Below are 20,804 nucleotides of genomic sequence, written 5' to 3' on the forward strand. Positions count from 1 at the left end.
CAGCTGTACTAACACAGCAGCATGATTTTGGTTATATTTGAATTCTGTAAGGCAGCAGTTGATAACTGGCAGATCTGTCCCCATTCACAAAGTAGCTCATTTGTATTTTCACCCAGAAAGGTAATTTCTGGCTTAAAGGTATTATTTTGTTCATACCTGAAATATCAGAGATGGAAACATTTTATGGTATTTATCTTAAACAAGTTCAATATTGTTTTAAGCAAGTACCCATTTATATTCAGTCTTTAAATAAAGATGTAAAGCACATTCTGCTAAGCACTGCTATCTAAGATCCATGTGCTTGAGCTGGGAAGAAAACCTGCAGGCTCCCATCACTGCAGAAAATAAGCACAGGGATGCACCCGGGCCACATTTTGAAGGAATCTTTCCAGGGTTTCTGATGTTTGTTTTGGTTTGAAGGACTTTGTTCTCACCCACCGGCAGAGGAGCTGGCTGGCTGACAAAGCTGCTTCTCACACTCCACACACTCCCTGCTTCGTATGGAGGATCTTGACCCATGGGATGGCCAGAGATCAGGTCACTCCTATCCCTGCTCCCTGAGCCAGGGCACCCTTGACCGAGGTGCAACTGGCACAGCCACAAAGACCCACCCAAAGGGACCACATGGAGTGACTCCAACCCCCGACAAATCTGCTTTGTTATCACCAATGTCAATTAGAACCAAAACCAAGGGTTCCTCTGAAGAGATGTGAACAACCTGAACAGGGACATGGTCCCTCAACTCAGAGCTGACTGTGTCACTGGCCAAACCCACCTTAGAAGGACAACATGAGGAACAGACTCATCCTATGCATCCCAAAACCTTCCAAGGAGGATTGAGAAGCACTGCACCAGCACGACAGGGAAACAACACTGACTCCAGGTTTAGCTTTCCTCAGCCCCATCTCCCAGCCCTGGAAGGAGCTTCCTTCCCACCATAATTCTGCATACATTGAACCAGTCTGAGCCTTCCCATCTGTTCCATCGAGAGGGTTTGAAGATGATTATTCCAAATAAGTGTAAAGGTTTCAGAACAGGAACCAGAGCCATCTCTCCTACTCAGCTGTTGAAGGCTGCCTTGATTACTTTGATGTAACAACACTTGAAAGCTCCTATTCTTTGAAACTAATTTAAACACATTGAATTGTTGAAAGATTAAAAACCGCAGTCAGCTAATTACACTCACTCTCATCTCTTATTCAGCAAATGAATCACTTTTCATTACCACTTAGCTGAAGTACATGAATTTCTGCCTAATTAGAAATGTTGTAGATGGAGCATTAGCAAGGCTGGAGCGGGTCAGGATATCTTGCCTGCTTCATTTTTAATTCCTAACGGTAGAGCCAGATAGGAAAGGCTTCAGATAAGAAGTCATTAAACAATTTTAAATTATTTATAAAAATTACTTTGCCCAAATTATAATTATTTTTTTCCCAAATGCTCTCATAAACGTCAAATGGAATGAAAGGAAAAGCAGCCCAACATTGATTTTAATGAACATTTTAATGTTATGTATAACAGAACATTATGAATACAATGGAAACAAAGTTTTATCAATTTAATAATAAAAAAGAAATCCAACATAAGAAAAGGGAGGCAATAAATTTCATACCTATAGTATAGTGCTTATTCCTAACAATATTCCCAGCTTGTGAATATAACAATGTCTTTGTGTTCCAGATTCTAAAATCTTGATTCATGTGAACTTAAATGCAGAATTACAGAAGGAAAAACAAAACCCCCCAAAACCTTAATTCACTCTTTTGCTTTCAGTAAATCAGTAAAATCTTTGACTGCTACAGGTCTCCTTTATTAATATATATATTTTTTTACTCCTCTATTGGATTCCACAGCTGCTAATGCCATATTTACACAAAAGAATCACCAAGTGTTGTATAAAAGTCAGAATTCAATGCCATTGGATTAAGTTAGGTTCTAGATTTACATCACTGAAGTGTGATTCACCTGCTGCTGATGCCCTAAACCAGTGGCTCCTTAGGGACATTGGTGCTACAAAGGATGCCAAGTGCCACTGGAAAAGAACTCCAAGAAAGTGCATTTTCTGCAGTTTTCTGAAAGGAATTCTCCAGCAGTCTTGGATAAAGCTTCTCCCAGACTTGCACGGGATATCAGTTGTAACATTAGAAGCACGTTAAGACCCCAAAAATCTGTTGATCACCAAATTGCTGAGAGAGGATTTTTACAATAAAAATTTGGGTAATACAGCAGTGTGGCTGGAACATTAGCAAAAGTATATATACATTCCAGGTCCCTTTGAATCAGCCATAGTCACATATGTAAGCCATTTTTGGACAAAAATATATATTCTTATAAAAAACTGATCATAGTACTTGAGTGACTTCACAATTGTGGACTCAGTGGTAGTAAAAGGAATGATCCAATTATGACAAAGCGATCAGGGAGAGGGGGAAAAGAAAGTCAAAGCTCTTCAAGAAAAAAGAAAAGTATAAAATTAGATTCAAACATTTTTATCCAGTCCCCAATCCAGTCTTCCATCAAGTCTCAAAGTTAAAATTGGTTCTTCTATGTAGGAAAGGTTTTTTGATGGTCTTAATACAAATTATTTTGCAAAATCATCCAACACATTCCTTAGAAGAATCTCTGACCTCTCCAGAATTTCAACACTAGTTATTTCAACACTTAGAAAATAGCTTTTGGTTCTTTATGTAGACACTTTAACTGATAAAGAAAAAAAAAAACTGATCAGTGTTTCCCATCCCTTTCCCAGCTATATTTGTGCAGCTAAAAATCCTTCATTCAGTCTGCCCATTTATTTTAATTTCATTTTATTTATTTATTTTACAATCTTTATTTGCTAAAATTGGCAAAATTTGCAAAGGCATCTTGCTTGGGTTGTACAGTCCCAGGAGTCAGAGAGGTCATAGCCATGTTGGGTACCCCCATTCCTATTGTGCCCATTCCCGTGGCCGGCACTCCCATGTTCATGCCCATCATTCCCTGGTTCATCATGGGCGTGGGGGCCATGGAGGCCATGCCCATCGTGCCTGACAGCACCCCGGGCACTGCCAGCCCCAGGGGCGCTCCCAGCAGCGCGCTGCTCTGCGCTCGCACGGGCATCATGCTGGGCTGGGGGCTGAGGTTCACAGCTGCAAAGTTCTGCGTTATGACATTCATCGGTTGTTGCATATCTGCAGCGAAGAGAAAGAGCACAAAAATCACTGAGTGGAACCTGGTCATACTGAAGGAGCTCATGTGTTTTAAGGAACTTGTGTGGTCACTGCTGTGAACGTGGGTATGATGGCCAGGCCTGCAGCTGTTTTCTGATTTGGACATCAGGAGGAATTTCTTTACTGAAATGGTGGTGAGGCACTGGGAGGGGCTGCCCAGGGACATCTGCAGTTCCCATCCCCGGGGGTGTCCAAGGAAGGACCGGAGGTGGCACTCAGGGCTCTGGGCTGGCTGACGGGGTGGGGATGGGTCATAGTTTGGACTTGGCAATCCCTGAAGTCTTTTCCAACCTTTACGATTCTGTTGCATTTGTTTCCCTATTTTTTGTGTGAAGATTCAGAAAACTTCTATAGAAGGTGTGAACATCATTTTATACCAATAAATATTCTAGAGAAGTTCTAAAGATTAGGAAGCCCAAAGTCAAGATACAGCCATGGTGCAAACTCTACAGCAGAACCTGCACAGGCACAGCCTCCTGACACACCAATCTCCACTTGAAGAACACTTGTGTCACAATGTCACAGTGGTTTATGAAACAAGGGTGACTAAAGGAAGGAAAACAGTAAGGGACAAAAGATTTGGATCTCAGGGACAGCCTATGGAACACAGACAGGGCTCAGTGTGTATAACAACGCAACCATCACTTACTCTGTTGCTGCATCATGGTATTAAGCGATGGCTGTTGGGGTTTGGAAGGCTGCATCCCAGGTACTAAATTGTCCAAACTGATATTTACACTGGGATCTGACCAAGTTGAGGGTAGAGTTTTGCTTGCATTTTTCTGGACCATCTCTGTCCTTGCATTATAAAGTGAGTTAGACTTCGGCATCATCGGGTTCACACTTTGCAGAGGCTAAAAAAGAAAAGTTTGTTGGGATTCACTTAAAACAACGTACTGGTAGAAAATAGGACTAACAAAAAGTATTTAGTTTTCCACAGGAGATAATAAAACCCCATGAAGCCTTGAACTTTAGCTCTCCCAAAGCAAGGCTGCCAGGTGCTGTTCCAGTTAGATTAGAAGAGTATTTGTAAGCAGAGGTCAAGTCCCACATCAATGTGGGGTGACCAGCAGCAGCCAGGTTTTGAACTCAAACATGCTGATTCTTTCCTCCTAATACCAAGTTGATCCATTACAGTTTCCAAACCACTCTCCATTGCAGCAGGCACTTCTGTCTTTTGGAGAACAGACCAGTCCTCTCCTCCACCTACCTGAGGCTGTAAACCTGTAACATTCTGTGGAGAATGGCCTTACACTACCAATCTCTACTGCTCCAGAAAAGCAGCTACACTTCCTAGATCAATGAAGCCCATCTTCAAGAAGAGACTTTTCTGTTTAGGATGCAATTGAAAAATTTTTGGCAAAATGCTGATCCCATCTGAGTGACCAGGTTTAATGCATTCCAGGAGAGGAACAGATTCATTTTCAAAGCTGTGGTTCAGGAGAAGAAGGTCATTAGCAGACTGTAGCAATAGCAGCATACCTGTGACCTGGACATGGGTAAACTGACACCCATGGAATTGGAAGTCATCATGGAGAAATTCATGCTTTGTGTTGAGGTCATGGTTGTCTGAGAGGGTCCCATCAAATCAAAAAGATCCATAGAATTGGAAGCAGCTGAAGGCTGGCCTGGAGCTGGCTGTGAGCCACTAAAGAGCTCTAGAGCTGGCTGCTGTGCTGTGCTGCTGAAGAGCTCACCAGATGAAGCACTGGCACAAGGAGAAGCTTGGTTGAAGGCACTCCAATCACCAAAGTCTCCATTTCCACTTGTTGCTGTACCTGAAGAAAAGGCAACAGTGTGGGAGGAAGGAACACAGAGAAGAAAGATGGGACTTAGAGAAAGGCACTGAGCAAATGCCTTATTCCATGAACTGAAACAAATGAGAGCTGATCTGTGTCCGTCCAGATTAACATCTGCAGGTAGAACCTCCATCTGGACATCATTCCCTCTCATGAATATTCCAACAATTTTAGCAAGGTACAAAAGGAAACATGAAACACCCGTACACAGAAAGTAGAAGTTGTTTGGTAAGATGTCACCTGTGGATGCCAGGCACGCAGGGACAGGTTTGTTTCAGTTGAAGTACAACTAGAAGATAACATGGAGTAGACTGGAGACTACAATCAGAACAACACTGAGAACTTGGATAATATTGATCAACCTTTTCTCTTCTGGCATTGTGATATTTGCAGAGAGAGCAGTTGTCAGGAACAAGCAACTGGATAAAGCAAATTCCATCATAATAAAGACAACTACATCCAAATTTGGTTGTATTCAACTGTAGTTTTTTGTATAAAACCAGGCTGGGAGGAGTAAAACCCAGAACTTCGAGAGCAGGTTGCCAGGAAAAGCTTATTTGAGGTGATAAGGAATAAGCACTTCTCATCCATGCAGTGCTCATGTAAAACACATTAGGTTCTTTAAATTTGATTCCTGAACTAAATGCCTTGATTTGAATCAATAATTTCTCTCAGCAGCAGCTTTGCTGAACTCTTGTAGTTCATCACTTAAACGCTGCTCCATTTCAATAGGTGGGGTTTTTGGAGACAAGTGTTTAAATCAGAACACAGAACTCTGAGCTCTCTCTCTCTGTATTTTTCTGTGAAGGCAGAGCCAGCAGCATGAGCTGTTTGTAGACACCTGCAAGGGCACCTCTTCAGCATCACAGATGTTGTGACACAAACCAGTGAACTGAGAGCGTGTCAAACCTTGGAGTCAAACAGGAGGAGTTGTTCCCTCTCTCAAAACACGTTTCCCTATTAACAAGGAAACTGTTGATTCACAGCACTGATGGGGGAAGAAAAGCTTAAAACAGCATTTGCAGAAGATGCTGAATATAAAGCAACACCATTTAAACAGCTCACAGGCTACACGGTGAATCACACTCTGAGCTTGGGCCACTAGCCAGCTCAGCTTTTTGATTCTCCCTCTGATTCACTTTTGGTACTTCAGCTACATCACAAACAACAGTGCTGCCATAGGAAATAAACTCTGAGGGCTGGTGAACATTTAAGTCATCTCTCGGATTTCTTTAGCTGACTGAACAAAGACTCAAACACGCAGAGCTGGGGCAGATGAAACCAGTGGCAGTTTCTATTTCCTGCCCTATGCAATGGCTGCTTCCATAATGTATTCCAACCACTCATGGGTACCTGCAGCAGCCTTTAACACTTTGTGTAAATATTTATCAATGTACACCTTCAACCTTTAGTTGAAGTTTCTCTTTACCAACACATTACAATTTAAAGAAAAGTAGAAGAGTAAATTTGTTCACAAATTCCAAGTATAGCCAACAACTTCAGTGCATGAAGTGGGCTAATATTCATTAGCTCAGGGCCTTACTAGAACATTTGCTTTGATCTTCCTCACAAAGAGGCACTATATTAGAATGTTTCAATTAGTATTACATATTAAAAATTAAAACCTACTTTAAATATTCCTGATAGATAAGTAAATGCTGAGTGTGCTTCTTCTGTGTTCAGACCTGTGCATTGAGCACCAATAATGGAAGAGGGGGTAAAAGGGAGATGGTTTTGCCCCTTCAGTAGGACTTCAAAGATGATTAATCAAGAAGGAAAAGATTTCTAGAGGGGCTTACACTGTTCAGGAATGATTAATAATTTCACAGGACTCCTTGCCCCTTGCATAATGGTGATTGGAATAGATTAATCATGTTAATGCAGATAAAGGATTATATCAATTTAGACGGTATTAACACAGGAGTTATTTGCATAGTAGGCAGCTTTGTGTTTGCAAAACAACTTGGGTTTGACTGTAAAAGCTTGTAAAAAACCAGAGCAGTTCTTTCTTACCAAATGAACTGAAGGTCTATTAACTAATTTAGGCCCAGCAGAGCCTTCCCAACACAGCAAAATAAAGGAGGAGATGGAAACATGCTGAGTAAAAGCTGGCTCCCAGGTAGATTTGCTGGTCAGCCTCTTTGCTGCTCTTTTCTCATTTTGCACCTCATCCTGCACCCTGGCTGAGAACTTCTCATCACAAACATCACTCCTGCTCAAATTAACTTCACAAAGAACAGCCAGCCAGCTCTCTCCACTCCGGGGTTGTCTCCTCCCTGTAGATCCCACAAAGATTCCACCAAAGTAAAATAGATCACTTTAGGAGGTTTCCAAGCATATTTTATTATTTCCAGTCCAATTTTAAGGGAAACCTTTTCAGATGGTGGCCATGTCTCCTGATAAGCTTGTCCTGTCTGCAGGTAAAATGTCTGCACATGCACTGAGCCAGGCTGCATCTTCCTTCCTCCCAAAGCACTTGTGGTCCAGTTACACACACACTTTACCCTGGAAAGGGAAGGGACTTTCAATAATGCCACATGGCATCTCTTGCCCTCCTTCCACCCCTCAGCAGCACTGCAGTCCCTAAATCAATCCTACCTTGCGATGATGGGAAACTTGCTGAAGCAGCAGGTGAACTAAAATCAGCAAATCCTCCAAATGGGTCACTTGATCCACCTAGGAAGACAGGGAAGGCAAAAATTGTTACAGGACTGTGCAAAGATCCATTGCAACAACTGCATGTGGAATTTATGAAGAAAAGCTGTTCTGCACTTGACACAATGCATTTATTGATTCTGCTCCCTAATTCAGCTCTGTTTTCCTGTTCATCCTCACACTGTGTTTATATAAGCCTGTGCAACAATAAACTGGATTATTTCCAACTGCCTTGCAGATTTTGCAGTTTTGTTTTCCATGGGAAGAACTAAAACGTCAAGTTTTTGTCACCTCTAAAAATAAATTCTGAGATATTAAAAAGATTTAAAAGTTTTTAACTGGGGAGTAATGCTACTAGTTTGGCACTTTGTAAAATTAAATTTTGGAAGGATAAAATAAAAAGGCCAACCACTGTTATTGTATAAAAGTTAATTTATTACGCTTCCTATGAAAAACTACATGTCACCTTTTATTTAGTTTTTGTGTTACTTAAAGCATGAATGATTCTGCAATGATCTTGAATTAGGATTTCAGGGACAGAGCTTGCATTTGTGTTCATTTTTTTATAAGTTTGCTTCCTTTCTACAGCAAGAACATTAAGTTTTCCAACGAGACATTTGTATACAGCATATAAATTATTGACTTCTGAATACAGCATAGTAACAATTTTTCACTAAAAGATATAGCCATGGTATAAAAGCAGAAGATTTAAGAACCATATTGTAAAGCTGATTTTTAAAATAAACTCAGAAAAGTTATAAAAATCACCTAGTTGTGGTTGGTACTGTTTTTAAGCAGGTATTCCACTGACCAGAGGAAGCCAAGAAGTTGACCTTATTTGTTTGTCCTTAAAGATTTCACCTCCAAGCAGTCCCACCCTCAGAAGAAGCTGCAGCAGTTCAATTATTTTGCTTTTAGTGTTCTGCGTACATTATATAGGTTACATCACAGCTGCTTAGCCTGCAGTGCTTAGGAGGCAGCCAGGTGGGACTGGAACATCTGTGCTGCACTCAAACACCACCAGGGACAGCTTCCAACATCTGGTGCCATTTCGGAATTGTCTTATCGCTGCAAGACATTCTGCCCCATCTGCTACTCTCAACTGGGTTAATTAAACCAGAACCATCTCCTTTTTAATAAATGGCCAGCAGTAATAAAAGGAACCATTCACTTCCTAATACATGTGTACTTGTATTTCTTTTTAATGTTATTTTACTGTAGACATTGCCAGGAAGGCGACTTCTCTTCCAAGGGGAAATGTCTTCTTGCTGAGCACGTAGTGCAGGATATAGAACACGAACAGAGAATGCAAGGATGGTCTCTGAATTTTCAGACACAGCACTATAGAAGCTCTTTCAACACCTTTTCAAGAGGGAAACAACTTCACATGAAGTTAAGGAATTCAACACTAATTCTGAAGTGATCTAATAAACAACTCATGTGTGTTTATAGACATGTTTTATTCTGACACCCAAGAATGAAAAAGGGGCAATGAAATATCAAACTAAAAACCTGATCTGATCCTGTTTACCCTGTCTACAGCAATGAACATTTGCAAGTGGTTTTTTTCCCCACATATGTGCCTATGGAGTTCAGAACAGGTTAATGATTTGAGAGTTTATATGCTGAATGAGAAACACAGATGACACACTCCTGACCACATGCTCGAAGGAAAAAATAAAAATCAATGCTCCCTGCTACACCCATTATCCTTGGGCTAACTGACAGTGCCTAGGGATTAATTTAATTTTAAAGACAGAACTAGGTTCAAACCCAAAATAACCCCTGAACATCTTCGGTCAAGTTTAAGTTTTCCTCCTCATCTCTTGCCTGTTTTCAAGTGAAACTGAGTTTCAGAGAGAGGTGACAGAGATTAAGCTGGATTCAGTAACTCTCTAAAGAAAGGTTAAAGAACCTCAGCTCAGTAACACCAATAAATCCTCCCAGAAGGTCTAACCAGGGATTTTACATCTTCTCTTTTATGGCAAACAAGCATCCCCTCACATACAAACTGTGTTGCTCTAGTAAAGAGTAACACTGAGCCAAATCAACCCTTTCACATCTCTGCACCTGAAAATACACAGATAAGCAAACCCTAAGTTCCCTGAATTGACATCACTTCCCTGCCAGTTCCTTCACAGGACACATCAAAGGCTGCATTTGACCCTTTCCCTCTGCCTTGCCTGACACTGGGAATGTTCCCACAGCCTGTGCTGCAAGGAGCAGTGGTCATAACAAGTGACCTGCATGTGAAGGACAGCGCTGATCTTCGCAACGTGAGCAAGCCTCAAAGATTCCCATATGAGATCTGCCACTACAAATGAACCCTTTCCATCTGCCTGCTCAGGTCAGCAGAGGCTATTTAGCAGGACAGCTGGTAATGTGCCTTCTTCTCTGCATCATTTCTAAATGCTGCTTTGGAAAAAGGAGAAAAAAAGATCAAAAAAAAAAAAAAAAGAAAAAGGGCTGACTACAGTAATGAGCTAAACTGATGAAAGATTTAAATACACTGTAATACAGAAGATGCCATAGTTCTGTTTGAAATATGGGAGGTTCATTTTGAAGTGGAAACATCTACTCTCAATGAGATCTTATTTTTATAAAAATAAAAACATACACACTGTATATAAAACAAAAAAGGTTCCAAATCTTTCTGCCCTAAGAATTAGGTTGAAAATAATTCAGTATTGACTTGGGATAGTGGTTCTGATCCAGGATTTTAACTTTCATGGAACTGTGGTAACTCTGGTGTACAATGAGCACGTCTGTACATGAAATTAAAAAAACAGGAAATTGAACAAAATTAAGTTGTTTCTTAAATGTATGCATTTGTGCATAAAAACAGACACATTAAATAACTTGTATTTCTTAATCTGTAAGAATTAACTCATTTCAGAACAGACGTAAAACACTGTCTACTTTCCCAAAAAATAATAGTGAGCAAAGTTTTAAAGATCTACTCAAAACAAGAAAGAAAATATTAAGATAGATGTCTGATAAAAAATTACCACAAGCTTGCCTCCCCTGCAGTAGTTTTGATATATTTTATAGTGTATTAAACACTTACAGAGGTAGCGCAGTGATGAAAGTAACCACACAGCCACACAGAATGGTCACAGCTTTGGTCACACAGGACAATCAAATCCTTGGTGTGACCCTACAACACCCCCAGGAGTGCTGTAGCTTCACTCAGGGGTGAGCAAGACCAGTCCTTCAAGATGCCCGACTGCAGCCACGGGGCCACACTCGTGGCCTCCAGCCACTCTGAACTGCCATTCCTTGGTGCAGCCTCTGCCATTTCACCTTGTCTTTAAAGCAAGGGCCCAGCAGACCCTTGGCTCAGTGAGATTCACACAGCCTTTGCAGTGCCAGCACCAGCCTGTCCATCAGGGGATATTCCCCATCTGCAGTGGGAAGGTCTCTGAAAGGTTTCTCTCTAGGAAATGCTCCTATTTATTTGCTACTCAAAGTGGTCTCATGTTCCATTTCACTTTCTCCAAACTGTGCCATCAGACCACAAGTGCAAAGTTCTTTTTCTATTCCATGCCACCACTAACCCATTTAAGAAACCTGAAAGCACAATAACAAGTGTAAATTTCATGTCTTAGGTTTTGAAAAGTGAAGCAGCAATCCTCTGAACTCCTACCCCATAGGAATGCACTGAAATTTAACACACTCCTGAAAAGAATCTGAATTTTGAGAGCATAAGTGTAAGTCCATGTGAAGATTAACAGATTTGCTACACATTTAAAGAGTGAAGGATATGTTTTAAAATTAATAATTTCACTTTTAGGTAGCAATTTCTTTTTGGTTCTAGGGTTTGGATCAACCAAGTGCCAAGACAAAATAAGACAAAGAAACAAGTTTGCCATATACCCCAGATGAAACCTTCCATGAAGATTATACATCTCCACCTCTCCAGCCTTTGAACTGCACTATGAGAAATGCTTGAATGTGAATGGATTGCACTTGCTTTTAGAGTTAATTATAAATAACTGCATTACATACACAGTTTCTGACAGAGTGATCTAGCAGTTAATCTTTGTGCTCCTAACGTTTATTAGTCTCATGCAATAGCACACACAGTACCTTCCTACAAAGGGTTCTTTCTAGGCAGTTTTACATTTTTTCAAGTATTCATTTCTCAATTTATCTACTTTATTCTAGCAACAAACAAGCTTTTAATCAGAACTGGAACAGACTCCAAACCTACCTGTGGAAGCTGGCTGGCTGGCTCCATCAAATAACAGATCCACCAGGTCATCGGAGGACTTGCTGCCAGAGGGGACAGCAGCCTGGAGAAGAAATGACACCAGATCTCAACTCATGATGTCATTAATCAATCAAATGATATTAAAAAGTTTTCTGGGGTTTTGAAGGATTTTGTTTGCTTTTGCTTTGAAGATTTGGCTTTAAAGCCAACAATCATGTGGCTAAATGTAAAATCAAATACTGAAAAACTAAAGGCTCGTAGTTTTTTATAACTGAAGAATTTGGTAAGTTTTCAGTAAGTGGGCAGCTTCATAGAATCTTTAACACTTCATGCCAAAATGCTCTTTGCTGTCCTGAAGAGAGCAAAACATGCTAATAACTATATTAATGATTAATTAAACACCTTAAAGCAATCACAATTAATTACAGTTAAACTGTTCCAAACTGTGATAAATGAAACATTTTTGCTAAAACAGCTCTCCTGAAGGCTGCATCACAAAACCTACCCTAAATCAGAAATTGTCTTAGAGGATAGAAGAAAACAGCTTCCAAAATGATGTGCTGTCCTGCTGTCTCACCTTTGTCATAGGCTGTGCAGGATGAGCAGCAGAGTTCTGCTCTGGACTTGTTTTATCTCCTGTGTAATGAGCTGCTGCTCCCAAGTCAATGGTTTTTGAAGGATTTGCTGAGCGTTTCTGTCTGATGGTGGTAATTTCTGTAGCTTGTGCAATATGTATGTGTTTTGTTGTCACAGTCTCCTCTTCATCTTTAAATTCAGCTTTGGGAGATTTGCCTCTTCTAGATTTTTCCTCATCACTGTCACTAGAAAAATAAAAGTGATAGCACAGCATTCGTGATGGACTTCGCAGTTCCTTGAGTGGACATTTGGCTTAAGCTACAAGAATTTTGGTTACTGCAGTTTCTTGTAGCAACAGTTCAAGATAAAAATGCTGCTTTTTCCTACATTTGAGAGAGGAACTGTTCCACCTTTACATAACACATCACACCACACAGCATTGCACCTGTTGTACAGAAGCAGTGGAGAAAAGCAGGTTAGTTTGTTAAGCATGAACTGCAAGTCCACGACAGAGGATAATAGGAAATCAGTGTTTAAACCCAGCACATTGAGTCACCTTCTGACAGGAACTCCCCCACACATTATGTAACACTTCAGCAACAGAAAGTTAAGTTGGCAGGTGTGCTCAGTACTTACACCAAGAGACAAAGCAATGAACCACATTCTGTACTGTCTTTTGGGTTTGCACAACTCCATTTGTATTTCAGCTCATTTCCTTTTCCAGGGAAACAGGCTTTCATATTCTTTAAGATGTTTGTGGGAAGAGTCTGCTTACAAAATTATGCAATGCAATGTTACCATTATCAGTAAAAGAATAAAAATATCACCCTTTTAGGCAAAAACTTTTTAGGTGTTGTTGCACACTATTTGACTAATTTGTTACATTTTCTACTTTTGTATTTTAAATCTTTCACAAAGAAAGTAATTGGCCCCCATCACTGCTCATGTTGCCTGTTACCACCAGGATTTGTACATAACAGTGAGAATTGCTGTAGAGAAAGGTTAAATACATTGGAATGTATTTTGAAATCGTAATTCCCTTAGCAACAGAGTTGAAAATGGAAGGGTTTTATATTTTAATAATGCATTAGAATACTAAAACTGAAAAATTTAAGAAAGGCTGTCCCTTTGTCAGAGGGAATGTGACAGTAACTGCAATATACTCTGGGGGGGAGCCTTTGTTCTCTGCTAACAATAGTGGCTTTTTGGGAACATGTTGCATGTACCATTTCCTCTCTGCATGTTACCTGCACACCACTGGGGATGGCTCAGTTCAATAACATCACTCAACACAGATGCTCACTCCCTTTTGCAATTCTTTTGTTGTTAAAAAGATAAATTTCACAGCTGCTGACCAATCAGCAGCTCAAGGGAGCTCAAATGGCATAATTCAACTTTACCTTATCAAAGCACTTCAACCCTGCAGTGTGAGCCCAGCCCTGCTACCCCATCTGTGTGCACAGAGGGGACCCCAGCCACACCTGTGACATCATGGTGTACACAGGACATTCATGCCACAGGCCCTGGAGGAGGGTGGAGGATGCTGCTGGAAGCATCCAAGACCAGGACAACACAACTAAGGCTCAGTCTATCCATGTATTGTATTTAATACCTGCAACGCATTTCTTGTCCACACTACAGAGTCCAAGAATGTTCTGTGGGCTGAGGAAACAAGTGACAAGCAAAGTCTGATTGATACAGAACTGCTGTATCTCAATCTCACTAATGCAAGAATGAAAAAAGTCAGTCTTTGGTGATATACAGCAGAATAAATTACTGAAGCCTCTGAGGAAAGACATTAAACATATATGCCAGAAAGGAGAATAAATATTATAAGATTCAATTTTCTATGACAACCTGTACTTCCTCCAAACTCTCTCAGGAGATCCACTTTTTATTTTTCTTCAATGGTCACATTAACAACAAAAAAAATTTACAGATTAATGTTCGCTCTAAGTGTGTTTACTGTGCTCAGTAAAATTGCAGTGCTTCATCTGAGAACTGCACACAGAACTTAAAAATAAAATTACAGCAATATACCAAATAATTAAAAAACTTCTGCAAAGATAGTATATAATTACAACTTTGAGAAATCAAAGTATGGACACATGTTCTCTTCCATTGCCTTAAGTTTTTTGTAGTGAGGGTTTTTATTAAACAACCTTTAAGAAAACAAAAACAGTTTACTGAGACTTTAAGTATATCTAAATTACAACCCAATATAAAAGTAATTATTTAGAAACAATTTGCTTCTAAACATGGCTGCTGCCTCCTTTCAGAGGAAGCTTTGCTTCCTTTCTATTCTCTCAACCTGAGTGCTGGAGAAACAAGGATTAACAGAATTTTAAGAATTCTTAGGGAAAAATGCAGTGTTTCAGAAGCACCTCTGTGTGTCTGCAGGTAATTCAGAAATAAGATTTTCAGTGTGCAGTGCTGGACTCAGGACAGCAGCTGGTTTATTCATCTAAGAACTAACAAGCACTAAGAAAGAAAACCAGAGGCTTTCCCACCTCATGGGGTATTGCTTGTGGTTTTCACCACTTGCACAGGGATGTATTACTGGAAAAAAGAATCCATTTCCCCTATAACACTGTTAGAATTTTTCATCTAAATTAAAAAAAAAAAAAAAAAAAAAAAAGGCAGCAGACTTGGCTTCTCTAAATCTCACTGTGTAAAGCAGCTGCACTGAAATCTACTGTACACTCATCATTTTGGATCACATAGCTCTCTGGTAAAGTTTTTGTTTCCTTCAAGCATTTTTTCCATCTATGCAAGCCACTGGCTTTGCAAGTCAGAAATCCACAAGTTTGGCCAAGTTCTGGTGTGTAAAGACCATGGCTTCCAGGTTTTATTGGCCACAGGTAAGACATTTATTCTTTGTGCTTCAAGGCTTTTATTGGCTTTACAGTACTCAAGCAGTAATGGTTTATAAAGTTATTAGGACTGAAACAATAGAACATAACAGCACATTTGCCAGCTGAGTGAGTATCACCATTTAGTCACTTTTCCAAGTGAAATGGCAACTTAATTGTTATTATATGGCAGCAGGCGACAAATAAGCCAGTACATTTTTGGCATATTTTTCTACAAAAAAATTGCTGAAGTGCGAAAACACAAATGCAGAGATTTCACGAGGCATTTACAAAAGAATGTTATTTTGTGCCTAAGTTATATGATAATTAAAATTTTATGCCACCTTCAGCTTTAATATTTAAATATAGTCTTTTGCTAATAGAGCATGCACTAAGGCATGTATTTACAGTATCCTTAAGGATAAATACAGACATTCTATAACCATCTGTTCAATCTTTTTACGTCCTCTTATGGCTTCTGTAGAAATAAACCTCTTCACTCAAACCCTTGGATAAAATCCGTTCCATGGTATTTGATCCCCGTGCCAAGATTTGAGAAAAAGAAATTTCAGACTGGGATTTAAAGCAATGTTAGAGGAGCTGAAATGCTGCAGCCTGAATTCCTTCTTACAGCAGAATAACCTGCAAGCATCAAACTGCCTTTGCTTATGTATGTCCCAAAAATTCCTTTTTATTCTGAGTCAAGTCTACCACTTTCATAAATTTTGAGACAAAAAAAAACTTGACATAGACCAAAAAAATTGGAGAAAAATCAAACAGAAGAGACAAGGGTTACAAGAGCAAAGCAAAAATGTAAAATGTAATATTAGCCACAGAAAAAGAGCAGTGTAACTTGGGGCAGAGATGTACAGTGGAGAAGTCAACAAAATAAGCTGCTTTTGCTAAAGATTAGACTTCAGAAAGGACTATCTACACCAGAGAAAAATACAAGACTTTATCCAGTACAAGTAAAGACAGGAGCCATTCAGAAATAAAGGAAGTAAGATTTAAAAAAAATCTTTACTGTACATCCCCTATGTGAAACATGGCTGGTGAGGTCTGCAGACATCATGGGACAAGTTGCTTTTGAAAGATGAGTACAGAAATGCACACAGAAAGGTACCATTGTTACATGTGAAATTGTTTACTTTTCTTCTGATCCCTTCTCTTTGTATTCCATTGATATTAGGTTCTAAGAGGGAACCCTGATGTGTGCAAAGAAAACCAGTTTTATGATTTATTAATGCCCCAGCAAGAGGACCGCATGGGCTTTCCCCCAGAAATGCTGCCATTATTATTATTTTTTGTTTCTGTGCAAAATTGATTTAGTTTTGCATCACATAGATGTGTGCAAGTGTATGTTTATGTTTATATACATGTGTGACTATCTAAAGATATTCTTGTAAAAAATATTAATCAAATCTCAGTGCAAATTTGATTTTTCAGTTGTTTCCCAAAAGGGAACTATTTCAATACAATTGAGCACTTTCTCTACAGCAATTTCAGATTCTGTTAAGCACAAACTTGATCTCCAGATAATTAAATTCAATGCACCTGTTGAAGTGTGACAGATGTAAAGTTCTTTCCGTAGCCAAAGAAGGGTAGATTTTCTCCCTTACTGAAGAAATTTAATGACCTGATGTAAGATACAAGAATTTTCCTGAAAAGCCTCAACTGAAATAGACTTTTTTTTTAAGAAATCACCTGCAGGCTGTTCTTCCTGAGACCAGCTCAGGGAAGCAGCACTGTGTCAAAGCAATTTCAATTTTCTTCCTTGGCACACCAGCATTCAGAGTGTGTGCAGCATTAAGTGGCAGCCTTCAGTACACTGGCACACGAGCACTGAATTGCTGAGACAAGGAAAAGCTCAGGATATTTCAGCCAAATTCCCTGCTTTGCCAGCAGCTGGGGCAGTAATGGAAGGCAGCCAAGAGCAGTTAACTACTGCCAGAGCCACACTGTTCCCCAAGGCTGGGGGGAGCTGCAGAAGCCCAGGAAGCAGGTACTGAGCCCAAATATGCTTCCCCCTACAGACAAAAAGAATGGCAGAGAATTGTAGCTTATATCCAGCAATGTCAAACTGCTTCCTAAGAGCAACCTCACAGATAAATTCAGGATAAAACAATTTCAGTACCTGCACCTTTCTGGAGAGTCTTCTCTATCTTTCCTTCGGAACTTGCTGATGGTGTCATCGATGGTGCTGCCGATCTTGTCACTGAGCTCCCCTAACTTGTCACTGAAAGGAAAAGTTGACTTTTTATCCCATTCTTCGTCCCATTTGGACTTGGGCTCAGGATCATATCTTTCACCTGGTAAGACAAAGATAAGAACTATTAAAGGTATCAAAATAAACAAAAAGAAAAGCTTGTGGCCTTTCTGGATTCCCTCTCAAGCCCCCCTGCGTGACACACCTGAGCTGCACATGTTTACAGAGCAAAGCTCCCTCAGCAGAATTAACTCTATTACAGCAAGGCACAGCATGGAATGCCCATCATTAAGTGGCAGGAATGAAGGCTCAAAGACTTTTGTTTATTGCGATGACACGAGCTCAATGCCCAGCACATCAGGATGCTGTTGGGCTCTGCTGGAGAAGCACCAGAGGCACAAGCAGCCCTGGCTGCAGAAGCAGCTGATCAGGAAGGGCACATGGCACTTCTGGAACAGCTCCTTCGTGAGCTGTGTGACCACAGGAAAGTCACTGGGAGTTTTATACACTGACATTCATACACAAACACAGTCCTAAAATACTAAAAGAATGTGCATAGTAACTTTCCATTTTCCACACTTAGCAATTAGAAAAGGTTTTAAAAATATTTGACAGATATTAAAAACGAAAAGGCAGTAAACTCACCTTTTCAGGGGCCACTGAACATCTTTCCTGAGCACTATTATCAAGAAATCAAAAACTTATACTTCTAATTTAGTATTCCAAACCTCCATACTGGTATTTCAGATTACAAACAGCTGCAAGTTTTGCTTTAAAAAAGCACATTTGTTGTACAATCGCATCAAGTAAGTCTGAAACACTAAAGTCTTGTTTGTACAGACACAGACAACTCGAGTTTAATTCACATGAAAAAATCAACATTTTAACAAAGACTTGACTATCAGAAGCACTGCACACTTCAACTTTTATTGTGATCTTGTATCAGATCTTCTGCTCAAAATATAGGTGTATAAAGCAAACCAAACCAGCTCAGTTCCTAGACAACATTTGTAGGCAAAAATTTTATATTCTGGGCTATTATACATATGGAACAACATATGTTGTTGTTCCATATGTATGAAGAACAGTGAAATAATACCTACTTCACGTTACATACAACTGATATTGCAGCTCATGTGATGTTCAAGGTCTATTCAATTAAGCCATTTTAATAAAAAGAAAATGATGATTCCAGCATTACAAGGTGCAAACTTTGAATTATACCTGTTTCATAACTTCATATCATATAGGGTGTATTTTCTTAATAAAGACATAGGTGCAAGTCTCCAATGATATTTGTTTAGATCCATAAAACTTTTCCAGTAGGGAATCTGCTACAAATCCATGAGATACTCAGTGAGATCTTTATCACTGGAAAAGGAGACACTGCTCAGAAATGTACTGCTGTTAAATTTTGCAGGAGAATAAAATGGCCTTATTTCAGTTTATGTCAGGCTCTCAAGCATTTTAATGCAAATTTCTTTAGAGGGGTTTTCTTTTGCAATATTAATTTTAAAATTAAAACAGACACCAACTAGACGCTCAGTATTTTCAGGACAAAATAAATGAATGAAATATCTTAATACAAGCATTTTATATTTAAATAATTAGAATATTTTTGACTAGAAATCTCACCTGGGAAAAGGTTTGCTTTGTGTTGCTAGACAGACTTTTTAAAAATCTTTACTCAACAAAGGAAGGAATAATTCAAAACTCTTTACCACAAAAATTAAATACAAGACAGAAACTAGTCCTTTAAATTAAAAAACCTGAATGATACCTAAAGAGCACATGGAGAAATGATTCTACCCAGCCTACAAGGATAGATCACGACTCTGCACAGAGAAGTCAAAGAGAAGCTCAGTGAAAGAACAATGGGACATGTACTCAAAGTACAAACACGGTGACTCATAAGTATTTCCTAAAAAGAGAATCACCACAATTCCAAGCAGGTAGCAAAAGCCTAAAGGAATATACTAAGAAATATCCTGCCTTGGAATTTTTCAACTATTCTGCATATGAGGAAAAGGGAGAATGGAGAAGCAACCTGTCAAAACCAGGAGGGACCAAACCTAAGTGGAAGGCTCACAGAGAAGAAAAGTAAAACACCCAGAAAGCATCAGACAAACAGGTGAAGTTTAAGCCCTGCACAGCTACTACTGAGCTCTTACAGTAAACTCAAAAGAAATCACCAATTCTAGCAAACCAGAGCCTTGTGCCAGTGGGACTTTGGTACTCACCCCTTACCGAAAGCAGCCAAGGATTTACTCAGGCCAAGGAAAACACAGACTGGCAGCAGGATCATGGATGGCATGCTGGGATACATCAGATGGAAGCCCTAGCAAAAGCTCAGACCCCTGCCACACACTCATGCAGGGACTGGGAGCAAGGAGTAACGTACTTGGTGCCTGTAAAGTTAGCTCTGACAGACCCCAGCAAACTCACACAAAATCCACAGATGCATTTCAAGGCTCCAAACAGTATTATTTGGGAAAGGAAAAGTGGATTGGCAATCCTTGCCAAGGCAGCCCAGTACTCACTGTATCTGAACCCTCCGACACTGTCTGAAGACACCCCAATGTATTTGTCTTTGTTCTTCTTTGCTTTCTTCCTCTCCTCCCGAAGCCGATCGTCATCTTGAGCAAACTCAACCATTTCTTTCACCTTCTGGCGGATGTTTATCCCCTGGTCTTTGCCATTCTCATCTGTGCAGGTAATGCAGGACAGAGATGATGGATGGAAGATGGGAGAAAAAAAGAAAAATAGTAAGAGGCAGCAATACTGAAAATCAAATTGATAAAAATATTTGAATCATAAACACAACGGTCAAAGATTTCGTGACTACTGCATGAGGTCCACTGCATCTATCTGAAAGGGACTAATTAACATAAAATTTAGATAAATGAGTTTGCACTGAATGGTTTTACTTAAACATAGGAGAGATTAATGAAGACTGAGACAGAACTCATTCTCCACTTGAACAATTTTAACCCCTCAAAACATCACCCTTTTTCCTCAGTCTTTTTACAACAGTTTTTGCAAGTTTCATTGCAAGAACTCAGTCTCATGGCAGAATTGATTTTTTGAAAACTTGCTTTCAGTTGGGAAGTACTATAAGCTAAATGTGCTCCTTTCCAGCCACCTTTTTCACATTCAAAACACACACTGGCCTTGCTGCCTTTGCACTGTAAATATTATTTGGTGGGAGGAAAAAAACCCAGCTTCAAACAGATGTGTGTGTTTTGGAGCTCTAACCTTTTCTTCCCATATGATTAAAGCTATTCCTTTACGGAC

The 20,804-nt window shown here is 39.7% G+C and overlaps 1 protein-coding gene across 2 annotated transcripts in view; it reads right to left on the bottom strand.

The window, feature by feature from the left end:
- Window positions 1–1,484: 1,484 nt before the first annotated feature.
- The window catches only part of CLINT1 (clathrin interactor 1), a 45,991-nt gene continuing 26,671 nt past the window's right edge, over window positions 1,485–20,804 (bottom strand). For both annotated transcript variants that reach the window (XM_002197873.7, XM_030283739.4), the window contains 8 exons: window positions 20,051–20,215; window positions 17,439–17,613; window positions 12,454–12,697; window positions 11,877–11,958; window positions 7,607–7,684; window positions 4,692–4,987; window positions 3,859–4,063; window positions 1,485–3,170 (listed from right to left, as the gene is read on the bottom strand). In XM_002197873.7, the coding sequence (XP_002197909.5) occupies window positions 2,830–3,170; window positions 3,859–4,063; window positions 4,692–4,987; window positions 7,607–7,684; window positions 11,877–11,958; window positions 12,454–12,697; window positions 17,439–17,613; window positions 20,051–20,215 (1,586 nt within the window). In that variant the 3' untranslated portion in view covers window positions 1,485–2,829. The remainder of the gene's footprint in view (window positions 3,171–3,858; window positions 4,064–4,691; window positions 4,988–7,606; window positions 7,685–11,876; window positions 11,959–12,453; window positions 12,698–17,438; window positions 17,614–20,050; window positions 20,216–20,804) is intronic.

The sequence above is a fragment of the Taeniopygia guttata genome, chromosome 13 (genome assembly GCF_048771995.1).
Source record: "Taeniopygia guttata chromosome 13, bTaeGut7.mat, whole genome shotgun sequence".
In the NCBI taxonomy this organism is placed as follows: domain Eukaryota; kingdom Metazoa; phylum Chordata; class Aves; order Passeriformes; family Estrildidae; genus Taeniopygia; species Taeniopygia guttata.